Source organism: Diadema antillarum, unplaced genomic scaffold, assembly GCF_040938485.1.
Source record: "Diadema antillarum isolate AM-2024a unplaced genomic scaffold, OU_Dant_1.0 seq00000183_RagTag, whole genome shotgun sequence".
NCBI classification, from domain to species: domain Eukaryota; kingdom Metazoa; phylum Echinodermata; class Echinoidea; order Diadematoida; family Diadematidae; genus Diadema; species Diadema antillarum.
The window spans coordinates 1,997,345-2,016,348 of NW_027271250.1; the positions used below are offsets into that span (position 1 = coordinate 1,997,345).

Genomic DNA, 19,004 nt, shown 5'->3' on the forward strand with positions numbered 1-19,004 from the left:
TACTGAAATGCACTACCTATGCATCACTGGGTGGAATAGCTAGATGATTATGATAGAATATAAAAACAGAGATTTTGAATCCATGAGTAAACTATTGACTTAGCAGTAAACCTGTCATAACTAATACTAACACATCGTATGCGATAGCGCGAATTATTTCTGGTCTACAATAATCTATCACAGGGTCGTGGTAGCTACTCAGCTGTCTACCTATTCTTGGAATGTAGGGCTTTGAAACATTCCCTTGCGTTTTAATTTTGTTTTAAAACACGGTTTTTGATTCCCGAGTTTAGCTTTGCAATGTTGTATGCAATGACCATCACGTCTCCTCCAGTGACAGGTAAAACACTCTGAACATAGAATGGAGGTCCCCTGTGTGAGAGAGTTACAACTCATGCACATATAAAAGGGCGTTTTAATAACCCGTTGAAGAAGTCCCACCTTACACCTACTACTAGAGCCAATGGAAGATAAACTATTGCAGCTGAATAATACGGGTTATCCTGTCATCTTCGCAGAATGAAAAGATAAAACAAACAAAATATATTCATAATAACTTCAGCCCCAGTTGTCGGGCGATGACATTGATTAGAAATCCCTTAATCTGGGTTTTTCTTTGAAATAAATTCTCTTGAAAACGGTAAGAACATGCTTACCGCAATGTTGGGAGTGGGTATAGGCCTAGGCCCTTTTCAGTCCATACACATACCAAATAGAATAGGTAATCTACCGCTAAATCCCTCTCCTGCTTTCCATATATAGATTTTGTTGTAAAAACCCAAGTCTGATATCATTTTGCGTTCGTTATAATTATGGCGAGGTAGAAAGAACTTTCTGGCTTCATGGGAAGATATTTTGTTCTGATTATGCATCGTTCATCCCTCAGGTCTTCACATAAAGCTACTGCTATAGATTTATCGTGCCTCTGAATAAATCATGTTTCGCTTTCAATTAATTTTGTTTTAGAAATGCTAAAATTACTAAAACATCAATATTAGCGGTGTTACTTGTGCAATGGTATTGTTTCTAAAGTCATCCATGTATTATTGAAGATGCGTTAAGTTATCAATTGTGTTGCAAATGTAACTTTTTCATAAATAATCAATTAGTTATCTCCTTATAACATTAGTAATTAAAAGGAATCATCGGCCACACCCATTTTAACTCCTTATTGTCTTTTCTACCCATCCTTTAATCTCTCCAAATATCATCACCTATCTCTATTTCAAAGCTTCCTTTCGCGGTAATACAATGACGTGGCCCCACAAAATGGCGGTTAGTATAGTAATCCCATTTTAAAAAGTAAATATCATATATCAAAGCATATCAGTATACATTATGTGTCGGGCCGTATGCATAAAAAGTATCGAGTGTTTACAAGCACTTGCTTATTTTTATGAACACCGATTCAAGCAAAAGGCTAGAACAAGCGATTTCTACTTATGCATATGGCTCTTTGATTGATCAGCCTGGTGTATATTAATAATAATAATAATAATACATACAATTTCTATAGCGCCGTTCTCCACTTTGATTAAATGCTCAAGGCGCTTTACAATTGTACATCAAAGCAAACAGATTGAAAATACAAGTACATCACAGTAATAGAAGAAGGATGAAGAAGCAGAAAAAAAAAGACATGAAAGTCTGTCTTCAAAAGACACTGGTCTTCAAAATGCACTGCTAAACAGATAGGATTTTAAATTACTCCTGAAAGATGTTTCTTTCGTATTGTAAAATAAAAGTGATTCTATTTAGTCATCGTTCCATAGACGGAGAAATTTGTATTTTTATAAGTGACCGACACCATGACGTGACAAACAGTGCACTGTAGAATGCAAGCTGCATTTGTGCAAGAGACGCCTAACATGAATGAGAGGTGGGCGTGTCCCACAGGTGAGGATGGGCGTGTCACACTAGATGTGTGCTACTTTGACAGCACGTGCGGTGTGCTCGCTAAAAAAAGGCAATGGACAGTGCGTGATCATTCTGAACCATAGAGCTGCATTGTATAATACAGCTCTATGGGTGGTACAGTTCATGTACCAGTCACTGTAGTCCAGTACCAGTAATTTACCAGTACTACCTTAGCAAAGGGAACCACCGGGTACTCAAAATGACGATTCGTGTAGCTGTGGTAAGCATATTATGGCACAGTAACCATTTTACACTGGTAATTTGCTTGTAACTGTTTTTTTTTTTGATTATCGCATGCATTCCAGTTTTCAGAGACTTGGTCAAATTTGGTGTGTCCACGCAGTCCCAGGGCCCCAATTCTATGTAAGTGTACTGTAAGATTAGGAAGTTGTAACTACGACCAGCAGCCCCATGCGTATGGGGCTGCTGGTCGTAGTTAAGGAAGTTGTAACCGCAGCAGCGATCCGCGCCGGGGTTGAATAATAAAAGGGACTGTACAGTAAAATTTACTGGTTGAGGTGGGGATTCATGTTCTGAACATTCCTAAGTGAGATAATGAGAAAACTCTTATGAAATATAAGTGAAAGGGAAAGAGTCCCTTATGACCGATGTCCCCCCCCCCCCACTAAATTACTATTTTTTTTTTTACTAATATTGATAATCTAAATAAAGGTTATGCCATTTATGGGAAGATTTCCTCTTGAGACATAACCCTAGCATAACCTTTATTTAGAACCTAGTTTATTATTAGTAAAAAAAAAAGGAATTTATTTATTTTGTGCAAATTAGTGGGGGGGGGGGACATAAGGAACTCTTTCCCACAAAAAAGTGATAAAGTTTAATAATAAAAGGCTATACAGGCCCCGCCTTTTATTAGAATCTCTTTGTTTCACCTTGTTTTGGGATATTTCAGCCATTTCAAAACCATTTTTCACCAAATAAACTTTCGATACCCCTTAGGCCTTAGAATTGTATGCTCGTTGACATCTCATAAAGTGATTTCTGAATATCTCGCAAAACGTTAAAAGCTAAATCCTCACCTCAACCAGAACTGTACACACCCTTTAAGGAAGTTGGAGCCTAGCCGCATCGGCGACCTCAACATGTTCATAGTACATAAATTTACTGGTTACTGGTTGCAACATCCCGGGGTTAATTTGAGCCATGCGCAGGCAGGGGCCAGGGGAGGTGGTCTGCACATACTGGCAATGAGCTTGGATTGAGATATTGTTAATCTTATGCGTGTTCTTTTTCTTCTTTCAATAAAGTACAGCTACTACAGGCCACCTTGTGGTGTATCACTCAGCGTAAGCTACCTTAAGTAACACTATGAAACAATAACTGTTTTCTGTTGAGTTGAGCAGATTTTAAACACATCCACAGTCCACACCCCATGTCTGCCAACAAGACAATGATACACCAAAGGTGTAAAGCAAAGGTGGACTGTTACTAAAATTTTACTGAACAGGAAAAAGAAGAAGCGCTTGTGCCAATGCATTAATCTATAATGCAAGTCGCCAATAATTAGTCTACATTGCCATCCAATTTGACTGCTTGCTACAAGTAGAAACCTATATGCTTTTGCGCATGGTCAACCCTAACCGCATCAGCGACCCCATATGGACAAATACGTACCGTATACTATGTTACAGCGCCCCGCGACGGGGTTAGGTCAACCCTAACTACCGGTATACATATCCCAGTCGCTGTAAAAAGCAACTGGGCTGTGTATAGTTAGGTCGAACATAGAAATACAGAATTGGCAAGGGAAGTCAAACTCTGGATTGGTGCGGGATCCCTGTGCTGACAATTTGATTTTACTCACTTTAGATATGGCCAGATGCCATACCACACTAATAAGACTAGTGCTGCATGGATATGGATCAAAACACAATGCTGAAGCCTGGACAGATAAAATTTGTAACATCATCAAAGGCACTACCCTCCACTATTTCAATGTGAGTCATTGGAACAAGAGAATAGTCCACCTCCATCTCAGAAACAATTAGAAATAATGACGTTTGCTTTGATTTTTCACTTGGCTTAGTTTAACCTAGATTTTTTGTTAGCTATACAGTTGGCAAGGCATGGACATAGGGATTTAACCAAGGGAGATTAGGTCATCTCTGTATTCATTGCAGATCTATTTCTGGACATCTGTGATAATAGACAAAGAAAGAAATCAAACATACATACCAATCGCTGAAGAAACACAGTTGATGTTAAGGGATGGGTGGGAAATGCACATCCCACGGAAACATAAATGAACATCCCACAGAAACATAAATGAACTTGGAGCTTAAAGCCCAAACAAAGTTCTGGTACGCCTGCAAAAGTTGTCAAATTTTGCCCCAAAATGTGAACGTATGCCTAGGAAATGTGCGGAAGAATGCTGTAATAGCAAGATATTCGATGGGTAACGACGAAAATGCGAAATATTAACCAAAAAGGTTCAGTCTCAGAACTTACCTGAACGGCGTCGGGCTAAACTCGGACTCGCGGATAACTCTGCCTCGCTGTGATGGCGGGTTGAGTTGTTTTGGGGTGCGTTTATCAACTCCTTTTCTCGGCAGAGACAGGTTTTCCAAACAGCTTTCAAGGAATTTTTACGAGTTGATAAACGCAAAGCTATTTTGAAAGCCCTTTCGGAAAGCCTTTTTGAAAGAGTGCGTTTATCAACTCTCCTTTTCTCGGCAGAAACAGGTTTTCCAAACAGCTTTCAAGGAATTTTTACGAGTTGATAAATGCAAATCTGTTTTGAAAGCCCTTTCGGAAAGCCTTTTCGAAAGCCACAAATTTGTGGCTTTCCAAACAGGTTTCCTAAACAGGTTTTCAGAAACCTGTTTGTAAAAGCCTTTTGAAGTTGATAAACGTAAAGCTGTTTTGAAACGGCTTTGTAGTATTATACTGCAGTTACGAACAATGCACGCCTTATATGGCCTCTTCTCCTCGGGTCTAATTGCGCAATGCAGCTGTGCAGTGACAGGCCAGTTATCGTGTTCATGAAGAGTTGATAAACGCAACTATTTTGGAAGCCGTTTCTAAAGGGCTTTGGAAACGGCTTTTGAAAGCCGTTTAAACAGGGTAAAGTTGATAAACGCAGCCAAAGTCTCATGCTGCCACTCAGAAATATATGAAGTACAGTTAAACTCGCTTAAGTCGACGTCGCATATGTCGAATAATCGCGCAAGTCGAAGATTTTAAAAAGTCCTGATTTTTCCCCATTGACTTACGTGTATTAATTCACTCACAAGTCGAATTTTTTAAGTCGAATACTCACCTAAGTCGATGAAATTCCAAGAACACTTTCACGGAAAAACCATTGAATTCACCTTGCCTAAGTCGAATAAGATTTTATTGTGTAATAAATCATTGTCAAAATCATGAGACGTCAGTTTTTGTTCACATACAGTATATACCAAAAGAAACTTTGCGTTAAAAACATTAACGTTTCATTTACGCAAGCGGTTTCACCTGAATCGTTATTAACGCAAACTAACGATCGGGAAAATTAACGTTTGTAGTAACGATGAGTAACGATCCCAAGCGCAAATTAACGATGTTTCGTTGACATTAACGATAGTAACGCAAGAACTCACGCGAGATTTTGGTTTCCGTTACCCAGACCTGGTGAAAGGACGACGTATCGCCTCTGCCGAGTGTAGCGATCTATATGCCTTATATACTTAGCGGAGTCTTTTCGCGAATCGTATCACGATTTCGCGAGTGGTTAATATGCGACCGGGGTCACCAAAAAAGCACGCCGTGCCAATAACAACAAAAAAGCCCGATGTTTGCCTTCAGTTTTGGAAATGAACAGAGGTAACAATCGGCTCCATAAGATGCTAGAATAAATGTCAGATGTTTGCTCTTAATTTTGGAAATGAATAATGGTAATATTCAATGTGGATAAAGCGTCTTGCTGAAGGGCAAATATCGGGCACACCGCTCCAGCTCTCAGCTCCAAAGTAGACAACATACATGTACATTATACACGTGTATGCGTGGTGTAACTGTAAGTCGATTTTTTTCGACTTACGCACAAGTCGAAACTCGCCTAAGTCGATGTGTTTTGCTCAGTCCCGAGAAGATCGACTTATGCGAGTTTAACTGTATGTGCTAAACTGTAGCTGCCTCACAGATAGGAAGACGATTGGTTCATGTGGCATTGCATCATGACTCGTCACTCTCAAAGGAAGATATGTCTTTATGATGGTAATTGCTTTTCGCCATCCCTTCGTAGAAAACAAGCGGCACATTAATAGTACAGGGCTTTGGAAAGGGCTTTGGAAGGGGCTTTCGAAAGCTGTTTAAACAGGGGAAAGTTGATAAACGCAGCCTAAGTTGTCCCTCTGGATTGTACAGTGTTGTACTATGGGAGCAGCCTGTATAGCGCTTTGCGTTTTGGCTACTCGCAGTAATGGTCGGAGTTGTTACAATGCGCGCATCAAAAAACCTCTTTGGCGCGCATGCAAAATTAGTGTGCGCCTATCAAGCACCTCTAAAAACAATCAAAGATGCTTGATAAACAACAACAAAAACTTTAATGACAGCGCATCTGAGCAACTGAGGTGATGTGCGTATACGCTTGAGGACCGCGCGCTGTCCCTTTGTTTTGTACAGGATTAGCACGCACTTTCCTGTCTGTTCAGTTAGGCCTCGTTCGGTATTGGGTAATATACAGTAAAATAAGGCGATCACGAACTGCGTGTAAAATGTCCGAAATAGGGTCGAGTTTTCCCTGAGACCGAGTTAGTCTGGATCCTTCTGGAATAAAAGTTAGTTTTCCGACTTTTATTATTTTTCTCAAAATACTCCAAAACGACTCATCATCATGGCACATCGCGTCAGCCAGGTAAGTTTTTTTGTAGACTCTTTCGATATATTGCAAGCAAATATGAAATGGTGCCAGACAGGTTCTCAAACCCTTACCAAAACTTTGTTTTCACTTTAACACGTTATCAGTGGACAGACTGAAATTGTTGAAAATTGAATGGTCTCCAAAATTACTAACCTCATCTGCCACAGGTTACAGGAGGCAACAAGGGCATCGGGTTGGAGATCGTTCGTGTTCTCTGCCGACAGTTGGGCGATGGTGGCGTGGTTTACCTCACGGCCAGAAACGAAAGCCGGGGTCAACAAGCCGTTGAGCTGCTGGGCAAGGAGGGCCTCGCGCCCAAGTTTCATATTCTCGACGTCATGGACACAGGGACGATTTCTCGATTTCGTGACTACATCAAGAAAACACATGGTGGTCTTGATATTCTCGTCAACAATGCAGGCATAGGGACACCGGTACAACTTTTTTTTGGTTTCATATTTGCAATTTTTGTCTCTTTTTGTAAAAAAAAGTGAAAAAAAAAAGATTATTTGTTCAGGAAAATGTTATCCAAACTATATTTGGATCAATAATCCACTAAATATAACCATTTCCCCTATAAGTCATCCTTGATAGATTCTGAAAACACAACAGGAATCTGATGCAACTCATCCTTTTTCGACTTTGTATCCCAAAATAACTTTGAACAAAGTTTTTTGTCTTTTTTAACTCCATTCTATTTATTGAGGTTAAAATGAATATGCAAGGGGAAAATTTATACCTTGACACTCTTTTATTCAAAGATTGTAACCAAGGCCCAACTGTATCATTCCAATTTTATTTGGTACTGCCAACCCTAACAAGTAAAATTAATGTAATTTGTATTGTATTTCAGTACAGTAGTGGAGAATTTGAAAAGTTAAGGTAGAGAAGAACAAGAAGAGAAATGCAGATGGATGTCAAGGTTCAAGAGAAAACTGAGTTCTCACATGCCTGCAGATCAGTCAATATTTACTCAAATTAAGATTCTGTATAAGAAATGTGTGAAAGAATGCCATAATAACAAGATTGCACTTTGGTAGTAACGAAAGTGCAAAATGTTTATCCAAAGGGATCGCTGAAAGTATTATTGTCTTTAAAAAATAATTGTCAGTTAAGATGTAATCGATGATCAAAAAATCGGGCCACAGCAGTGTCCATTGATCTTCCACCCAGGAGTGAATCATATACAGCTTGATGGAAAATGTGATTGCTGGGGCATGGTCAAATGTTCTACCAACCCAGTACTAAATGGGAAGGGCACTTCAGGAATAAAAATAATATGAATATGATTGAAATTGTTTTACACTTTTGAATTTTTAAATATTCCCATTTTCTTTGCAAATTGTATCAGCTAGGCAAACTTTGTGATAGACTCTTTCGATATATTGTAAGCAAATTCCAAATGGTGGAGATAAATCTTGAGCCCCTCTGAGAACAATGGGATGTTTGGCTTTGATACGACTATCAATAGAATGGTGTATGTCAAGGGTCACAGTCCTTTTTTGTTCCTTGATGGCCCAATCGGGCCACCAATATCATTTTTTTTTAGGGGGGCCCTGGGCCTCTGGGCCACTGCTGATGTCAAGCTCTTGAATTATACCATATACACAGGTAGATTAATAGAATGGTAGATGCATAGATAAATGGAAAACTGATACTTCTTGTGAGGGAGATGACTCTGCAAGCAGGCAGGTACCTTGTATGTAATTAGATAGATTGTTGCTAAGAGAATTCATGAAAACATTGATTAATGAACATCGATGTTGAATCAGTCGTACGCCCTTTTGTTTCTGTCCTTGCCAGCCGGATCTTAGCTCCCATGACCAAGCCCAAACAGTCCTTGCCACCAACTTCACTGGTCTCCTGGAAGTGTCGCAATCACTCATCCCTCTTCTACGATCCGGGGGAAGGTAAGAGTTACTTATTTTCCCCCTCCACTTCAGCACTGACACTAACCCCACGTTCACATTGGACCCTGAGTAGCGGGGACAGTCACCAGAGATCTATCTTCTTTTTTTTTGACCACTGACCGTCCACACTGCTATCTCATCTGTCCCCGAGCTGTGGGGGCATTTGGGGCTTGGAGCAAGCTCTGCCACTTGAAACCAGGCATAGCACATGCGCACATTTCATGAATACAGCTGGACGCCATCAATTTCGCCCTGAGGTCACTCTCCCCTCCAAATCTTGTCCCGGTACCCAACTTGCTTCGAGGGGATGAGGGGACAAGTCCCAGCGAGCGTTCACATAATGGTTTTTGAGGAGAAAGTCCCACGCTGTGCAACTTTTCCCGCGTCACAGGGACCAATGTGAACGCAGGGTAGACAACAACACTTCCAGACATGTTTGATTTTTTTTTTCTTTTTTTAAAGCAGGCAACAAATCATTAGACAAGTACTTTCTTACAACTCGTAAATCATGGAGGGAACTAGTACTCCTCTCTATCCAGTTCTTTGCTACTCTCATGATTAATGATGTGAGGCATCCTGATAATTGACAGATGTGGCCAATTGTCCAACTGATAGATCCCCAGATGGAAAATGTAATATAGTTTGAAACAAGTGTAACATGTATTTCTGTTCGACCCATACAGAGTTGTGCATTTGGCCAGTACCACGGCACACATGGCATTCCTGCAGCTTGGAGACAAAGTGAAAGCGAGGTTTCGGCAAGTTTCCTCAGAGCAGGATGTCATTGACCTCATGAGTGACTTCCTCAAGTAAGCAAAAGATTCACCAGGAGTAATCCTCGTTTGCTAGAGAGTAATATTTAGTCTCGCAAAGAAAGGAAGTTTTTATCACTTACTTCACTTTTAACAGTGTGAACGTGTATCCTACTATTCACTGAGGGGTGCAGCCCTCAAGTGAATAATTCTTTTGGAGGTACCAAGGCCTTTAGTTTAACCAGAAACTCGAAATTAGGTATGTTTTATATTTTGAATAAAAAATTAAAACAATAGAAATGGGAAATGGAAAAAAAAAAATGCTAGGCGAGAAGTCATGTGATGGATGCAATCTTATGAAGGGACCCTAAGAAGCAGCACACAATGTCAGAACTACTTTGTAACGTCACAATTGTTTTGTGAGAAACTGTTACATTTCACAGAGTGACGGTACAAACGCACTGTGCAATGTCAAAATGGCTTTGCGACGTCACAATTGTTTTGTGAGAAACTGTTACATTTCACAGAGTGACGGTACGAACGCACTGTGCAATGTCAAAATGGCGTTGTGACGTCACGATTGTTTTGTTGGAAATTGTTACATTTCACAGAGTGACGGTGCAGAGCTGCACACAGTTTTAGAATTGCTTTGTGACATCATTTTGCAAATAGCACTTCATGGAGTGACAAACAACACTCTCATCGCTAAAAATACCTATAATCACGTGAGCTCTTTCAAGCAATCACTAGAGGAAGAATTTATTGCTTTCATTGATGGAGCCTTCCTGTGGCATGGTATATTGGTCTATGGCTGTGACAAGTTATATTGGTGTTGGGTATTCTTAAGGCTTAGGTAACAATCTCTGTCTCTCTCTTACCAAATTATATTTTCAGTCCCATAGATATATTTTGCAGTTGTATTTAGAACATCTAATGCACCAGCATTTCAATGTTAAAGATATGTTTTGCCAAGGTATTGCAAATATGCCACAAGAAGGCTGTTCTTGTAAACATTGACGGCATGTGCACCAGATTGTAAAAAGTAAGAGACTCTAAATCTCCTGCTTTTTGATGGGAGATCTCCCACCGAAAGCCCATATTCGCAAAACCTCCGCTCTCCAGGTTGAAATTCAATTTCTGCCACCTAGGCTCTGTGTCTCCCGCTTAAGATTTATTTTCTCCCCCTTGAAATGATCTTTTTTCTGCCCAAACACCTTTCTAAAACCTTGAATTAAGTTTTCACATATCCAACGGGATACAAGGTCAAGCATCAATGCTGCAATGCTTATGATATATGGAAGGAGGTTTTATTAAAGGGTTTGTACAGTTCTGGTCAAGGTGAGGATTTAGCTTTTAACATTTTGCGAGATATTCAGAAACCACTCTATGAGATATCAAAGAGCATGCAATTCTTAGGGGTATCAAAAGTTTATTCGATGAAAATCAGTTTTGAAATGGCTGAGATATCCAAAAACAAGGTGAAACAAAGAGATCCTAATGAAAGGCATGACCTGTAGTCTCTTATTATTGTCACTTTTTTTGGATATCTCAGCCATTTGAAAACAAATTTTCACCTAATAAACATTGAATCCCTCTTAAAATCACATGCTCATTCATATTTCATAAGAGGTTCCACATTATCTCACTTAGGAATGTAAAAAACATGAATCCCCACCTCAACCAGTACTGTACAGCCCCTTTAAGCCAAGATATAGGACTTGAATTATTACTTACTTAGTGCCATTGTATGTTGAAAAATAAGCCTGAGACAGCACAAGAGAGCATTGAGAACCCTAGAGCTTCCTGGTCCCCTGCCGCAAGGGACTTTGCACACATCAAGTTGGAGTCTCCCGTTTGCTAGGAGTGTCAGGTGGAAGAATCTCCAGATCAGAAGGGGTTTAGGGTTGGAGTCTGGGGATTATATCGCCATCGCAACCAAGCAAGATGACTTGGTAGTGCTGTAGGGTCCTAATTGATTTATTTTTTTTTTCAGAGTGCAAAAAGCAGGAACAATTGCACAAGAAGGCTGGATGGAATGGAGCTATGGGATCAGCAAATTAGGGGTGGTTTCCTTGGCAACGATGCAAGCACAAGAGATCTCTAAGGATTCATCAAGGCAAGATATACTCATCAACTCGGTGAGTCTCTCATTAGCTCCAAGTACATGGATCATCATTGTAATTACTTTTAATGCCGAGCATTACGAGGGAGAGGGAAGAGGGGGTGGAGACCCAAGAGTACCCTACTTAGAGAATCTTTTGTAAATCACCTATAAAACCAGAGATGCTCTGAGTTTTTAATACATAAATGAGTGCACTTTCAAGGTTGTTTTTATAGCGGATCCACAGATGGCCTGTGGGGACCAGATGCCTAAATTGGGAGGCCAGTGCTCACATTTTTATCTTCTTTTTGAAGATTTCTAAATGTGGCTTGTGGGTCTTACTATCACCAGTGTGATAGAATTTTTGAAATGGACCCCATACCCCATTGTAGGCCTCCCAAAGGCTACCCCCCCCCCCCCCCCCCCCCCCCTAAAGAGAGAGAGAGAGAGAGAGAGAGAGAGAGAGAGAGAGAGAGAGAGAGAGAAAAATGCTTTGTTCTTCTTTGGTAAAGTTTGCAAGAATGCATGGAAGGTGAACTTGTGATCCCGGTTTTTTTTACCGATGTGCACCTAATGTCATTATGATAAAAATCGCTGTTTTTGTATTTGCTACTCTTATGCTACTCCACAGATGAAATTGGTATGTTGTATGAGAGTGACTCTGGATACAGTATTTTTTTTTTCTTCACATTGCCAGTGTTGCCCAGGGTTCGTTCATACGGACATGACGGCAAACTTGAGCGATGACTTCTACGGTGGGAAGAAAGTATCGATTGTAGAGGGCGCTGACACCCCCGTCTATTTGGCCACACTACCTGCAGGCTCAACGGAACCACATGGAAAGTTTCTGCTGAGGCGGCAAGTTTACGATTTCATCAACAGTGATATGGAAATCCAGATTTAGAGTTTGTTTCATTTCTCAAGGATTACCCTTGTCAATATGAATTTTAATTCACGTTGTGGTGTTGGTCCATGTACAGTTCATTAACGAAAATGCTGAAATGGGTATAAAGACTTTTGCATGGATTGTGTGGTTGGTTCTGGGGTTATAAAAATGTCTGTGTGTGTTCATTTTTGTCTGTCTTTCTGTATGTCTGTCTCTCTGTTTGTGTGTTTTCTTTGGTTTCTGTGTGTGAGTGCACGCAGAATTAAGCTTCATACAGCAACATCATGAAACCTTCGCTGCAGATTGGACCTTACTAGTACAGTGGAAACTCGATATAACGAGATGGTGGGGACCGAGTCGTTTTCCTCGTTATAGCCGATATCTCGTTATATCAGTAGGCATAAAAGAAAGCATAACATAAAGACATTTATTTGCACATGTGGGACTACCCATGATACTCATACCTATGATACCCATGATACTCATACCTATGAGCATAAAATATTGAAAATTAATGATTTGTATTTGTTTAATCTAGGACAATTTATGTATAATTATAATAAAAATAATCTCCCAAATATATTTGAAACAATGTTTCAAAGAAATCAATCCATTCATAATTATCCAACACGGCGATCAAATGATTTCCATTTGCCATTTCTGAGAACTTTGTTGGCTCAAAACACATTTATTTACGACGGGCCAAAGTACTGGAATTCACTTCCCAGTAACATTACTACTGCTCAATCTCTGAATTCCTTTAAGAATAAATTAAAATCATTTTTATTGAAATTTTACAACATCCAACAGAGTTAGTTTCCCTTTATCATCTCAGTCAAGTCATCATTCTTTTTTACATAAGTCCTCCTATTAAACTATGTCCCTCTCTGTGTTCTAAATATAATGATGTGTTTTTTTTTTCTCCTGCATTCTTACCAACATAACTACGTATAATAAATGTTTTGTATTACATTCAATCCAGCTTGTATTTTATCACTTATTTTACATTATGAAATCCAGATTGCTTGCGTCCACGATGGCACATGCTGTAGTTCCCTCTTTTTTCTCCCTTTTTTCCTCTTCTTTTTCCTTTCCTTTTCTCTCTTTTTCCTCTTCCCAATCATTTTGATGTCAGTTGACATCGGTTCGTTTATTGTGTTTTATATTGATGTTTTGTGTATTTTTCTGAGGGTCCCATATCGTACAAGCTTTGCTTCTTAGTGGGACCCTCCACTTCCATCCTCATCCTTAGTTGACTTGTATTATACGCTTTATGTATTTAACAAAGATGTAATCACATCTACTTTTCATTTTCATAATTTTCTTATGTACCTTTTCAAGTTTTGTTCTGTATCACAAATATCCCGTGTATAAGCAATGTACATAAATTTCTTTGTTCATTTTGATGGAGGTGAAAATAAAGTTGAAAGTTGAAAGTTGATCTGTTGATCAATACTGACAACTTGAATGTGTGTGAGGGAATTACTCACCTTTATGGGTAAGAAGATGTTTTTCGCCAATGAAATCCAATATCAAGAACGTGTTTCCTAATAATTGTAGATGTTTGAATGTGTAAATTGATATAGCTTGCGATTGTGTCAAGATCGTCTGTGGATTGGTATGGTTATGGTATGGGTGTGTGTTGTGTGTGGAGAGCTTGAATACTAGTATGGTCTGCACAATGATGTGTGTGTATGCGACACATTCTGTATGTACATTATGACTGCGTGTGTGTGAAGATGGGGAATTCCCTACGTAGAAAGCCAATCACAGCATCAGATTGCCTCACACCCTGCTAAACGTCATGATGATGTCATCATATACATACTGCCGTCCCACCACATTTTCTGCATGTATCAGTGCACACACACACACATACAAGTACAACATGCCGTGCCAGCGTTGGAGTGTACTGAAGAAAATATGTGTGTACAAGACAGTTTTTGGCGCATCGCGAGCTTCACAAAATCGGAACATGATAGCACAGGCGAAGTAAAGCTTTACCCGAAGACATTTTGCTTTACCTCGCTATAACAGGTTTGATTGGCTATGTTTTTCTTTGTTTGGAAATCACAAAATTTATCTCGTTATAGCAGTTATTTCGTTATAGCCGATCTCGCTATAAGAGTAGCATTTTACATAGACTTGTGTGGAAGGAAATTTGGGACCGGGAAAATTTCCTCGTAATAACCGATATCTCGTTATAGCAGTGTTCGTTATACCGAGTTTCCCCTGTACTAGGTTCACATTTTTACCATAATAGAGTGTAGAAAGCTGGACTCGGACCCAGCTTTTTGCCATCATGTGAGTTGTGTGTGATCCTCAGAAAATGAGAAAGATGATAAAATCTAGCAGGGGTTAAGAGTTTTACTTTAATCTGCCTACGATGGTTGGTCCCTAACTTATTATTGGAAGTGGCAAATGTAAGGTTTGGATAAAAAACAACAACATGAAATTATAGATGGAATTAGTCTTGTAATTTGTATATGAAATGTTGAATTATCCATAGAGGACAGCATGATTTGTGGCAGAGAATCTTTAAAAAAGATAATAAAACATGATTGAAGTTGACACATTGATTGGCAGTAAGACATTGAAGTGTACCTACCTGCTTACAAATGGTGAGACTTCAACTTATTTTCCATGCAACTTGCCAGTACTAAGTCACTATTGTCATGATGGGATGGCTTCTGTTTGTGCACCACATAAAAAAGAAAAATCTACATTTCAGCATAAAAGCATTACTCTGTGCAATTTCAAATCAATCTTACAGTAAGGAGGTTCAAGATTCCAAGTTTCAATATGGCTGTAATTATTAAAACAGCTGTCAGTTTTGTATGGATGCACAGAAAATTTCCACAGAGGTGCATTTGTGCCCTATGATCATGGGGTTCTCTGCCATCTCTCTGAGCAGTTTGAAGATTCATTTTAAAGTCTGCTATAAGTTGTGGTATGCATGCATTTTTCATGTTCATATATTAAATGATAAAGAATATATAACAAAAGTCAATCCCATCCAGAAATATGTGCAAAAGTGTAAATCTGAGCTGTATGTTTTGAAAGCATTTGAAATTTTATCCCAATGGAATACCAACTTTATCAATTTTCTGAATGTTTCAGACAAATGGGACTGATATGATATAAACTTCAAGTACAATGCTTTATCAATTGATGTTAATGTATAGATCCTTTTCAAGACTTGTGTGGATAAGTCGGGTCAAAATTTCATTTTACTTCCCTGCATGTGCAGTGTGCACTGTGTGATCCCCCCACCCATCCACACACACACACAAACACACTGTTAGTTTTGTTCTAGAAGACCCTTACTAGAAACAGTAAGGGTGTCCTCTGAGAAAATGATATGACTGAATTATCTACCTCATGTCAATGTACAAAATTGACATCATTATTGTGGTGTCCTTTCAGTTGGAACTCCGTTCTATTGGTACTACCAAAACTCACAGGATGAAAACCGAGTATTTGATGGCATCCACTAATTGTGAAGGTTGTGATGGTTACTATGAACGGCCACTTGCACTCGTTGCAACAGCAAATTTTGTGATATCAGTAATACTCTTATACTCTTATATTGCACATACGAACAATTGTGCCATGGCACATTATTACAAAGGGAATTAATCATTTGTGTTCAACCCATTAAAAAATTGGCTTTTGTGTCAATTCAGTGAGTTCAACTCGTACATGGAATGTGAAATATATGGCTAAGATCGTGTTTGTGCAATGATAAAAGTAATAAATGTAACAGTTTACACAGGGCCAGAGCTAGTCTGGATTTTGCACAGAGTTTATATCTTTTGTTCTTCGTAATGGTGTTGTACAAGCAGTGTGATGGAATGATCCCGAGAATGTGTCCATCCCCTTTTTACAGATGGACAGCTGCTCTCGATCACAACATCACACATTTTGATGCATGTTGTGCATGTTGCACTGTTTAGAGTAGAGTCCAGAATCTACTCAACACCTAGGCCCCGTTTCATAAAACTTGTTATCAATAACAAGTCATGATAGTTGTTATAAGCTACTGAAATCCTTGCATCTGATTAGCTGAGATCGAATTTGTCATAGAAAAGTGGAAGTTGTTAACTGATAACAAGTTTTATGAAACGCGACACGAACCAACTGATGTACATATTTGTACTATGTTCAGTTACTTGAACACCTTGTCTATCATAAGTGCCTGGCTGTTATGTGTTCAGCTGTATTCAATAACAAAGTGCAGTATCACATTGCTATTTTACTTGTTAAATGGAGAAATGCCTTAATTGTTGTATAATGAGCATCAATGTGATTCAGCGAGAAAATTTAGGCCTTTTTTGCACCACTGTATGCTTTATTTTGTGCATACTCCAACAATGATATCCATATCATATGAAGCCCAGTTTGTCCAATGTTTGCCTGAGTCGTGCCCAGTGAAAGATAATCCACACTGAAGTGATAATTCAATATGCTCTACGAAAAAGCCTTTCCTTTACAAACTGTGGGGCAAGATGTGATATAGGTCAAACCTGTGTCACGGCCTCACAGGTATATCTGAGGCTGATATTCGTCGTTTGATCACATCACTTTCTCTTCTCATAAAAAAAAGAAAGTTGAAATGACACTGCGTCTGTATTAGATACCTTTGGTATAAGCCATGAGCTCTGAAAGAAAATAAAACAAAGACAAAAAACAACGCAAAACACTGTTGTGCCACGTTGGGGCGGACAGTTTGCTGTAACTTTAAAATCCCTCGTCTCAAAATGATGCAGTGTAGTTGTTGATCGTGACATAAGGCTGAAAGAGATAATACAGAGAAAAGAATGAACCAAATCGCACACATTCCACAAATTTCTCCTTGTCTTTTTCTCTGTAGTGACATTGCAATCATTTCTTCTTAGAAAGAGAGGGCTATACAGTATATTGTTGAAGCTGTATAAGGTACGAATGGAATCAAGATAACCAAATAATGGCCATAATGTTCTTTTTTTTTTTAAATCGTCTTTGGCCGTTACAGACAGTGAACGCAAGAAATTCAATGCTTCCGAAGAACTGCTTCCCACATAAAAGCATGTAAAGTTCATTGAAAAACTCTACCTCTGCTTGCAAAACTTAAAAAGAAAGAAAATTATAGTTGTAAATACAACTGTATGATTAAAAGGTGTATGTCTATTTATAATCATTGATCTGAATGGGTTGTACTGTATGGCATCTGGTGAATAAAGTATTTTTGTCAAAAATCCTTGTGCTGCTACTCACTTTGTATGTGTTTATTTGTATTGCATTGTGTGATGAGTGTGGACCACCCACTCTTGGCTGTAACAAACTTAGATGAGAATGGATTTTGGTTAAGTTTAAACTTTTGTATAATGAATTGTTTCCATGCCGGGCCAGTTCCAGTGAACTTCGACAGTCTTTGATTTTATGGACAAATTCTTTTGTTTCTTTGTACAGAATTCAGTTTTCCCAAAATTGTTTGCACATCATTACTTTTGCTGTATGAATCGACAGAGTAGGAGTAAAGTTCACCATTTTTTATTTCACACCACAAATTATTCACTCGAACATTCCACAGAGACAGAATATTTGACCTTGGCAACTTTTAAGAAGTGACTTTTTTGTTTGTAATGTGTGCTCACTCACGCATGACTCAACAGATAAGTCGAGTCAGTAAATGCAGGAATACCCTTGCCAAATTATTTTGTTCAAAGCGTATATTCATTCTAAAGTTACTCCATATTAAAAGAAGGGAATTACTGTTGTTTGTGTTATATAAATCCCTCAAAAAAGTTATGGAAATCTGAGTTTGATCAATCATTTCTCATTTTTCCTTAGAAATAAATTATTTTTGCTTAGTACCACACAGAGATTGTTTAATTCTCTTTAAAATGATACCGTACTTGTTATTATTATCGTATACATAGAGGTGCAGCGATTACAAATACATAGTGTATGAGGTAAAGTCAGAATTTAAAAGCTGCAAAATGGCCCAATTTTTGACGTCCCTAATGGAGTTTCCTCGTTATGACTATGAGTGAGTTCCCCATTGTTTCTTTGGTGTTCATTTACTGTAACAGCATTTTTATGGAGTGAAACATGTATGCGTTCAACCAAACAGATAAACACACAGACAGACAGACAGACACACACACACACACACACACATACTAACGATCATGACTCAAACCATTTTGTCTCACAGAACCTCACCACATTAACCGCAACAAAGACATAAAGAAGTGAAATGGCATGGTCTTGGTTATATAGGAGTTTCACCTTTATTTTGTCTTCATTTGGCGTTATTTTGTCTTTACTTTATGTTTCTACTCTTCACGACCATTCTCATTCATAAGGACCGTTCTTGTTCATTTTGCAGCCTTTCAACGCAGACATTATCAGACACTTTTGAGTACAGCCCTTTACTTAATAGTATAATCATAATGAGTAGCATATCATTTCAAAGAGAATTGAATAATCTTTCCATTGATATCAAGCATGTATTTGATAGTGAGTACAAACTGGAGAAATTTACAACTAAAGATAGATTTTCAAACTTTTTTTGAGGAGTTTAGATGTCGTC

General features: G+C 38.7%; 1 protein-coding gene across 1 annotated transcript; it reads left to right on the forward strand.

Annotated features, from left to right (window-relative positions):
• Positions 1 to 2,075: 2,075 nt before the first annotated feature.
• Positions 2,076 to 12,445, forward strand: LOC139728547 (carbonyl reductase [NADPH] 1-like). The gene is made up of 6 exons (XM_071639483.1): positions 2,076 to 2,137; positions 6,946 to 7,212; positions 8,582 to 8,688; positions 9,372 to 9,497; positions 11,434 to 11,578; positions 12,239 to 12,445. Exons 1-6 carry the CDS (start codon positions 2,117 to 2,119, stop codon positions 12,443 to 12,445), a joined length of 873 nt encoding a protein of 290 aa, XP_071495584.1. The 5' UTR covers positions 2,076 to 2,116.
• Positions 12,446 to 19,004: the final 6,559 nt, after the last annotated feature.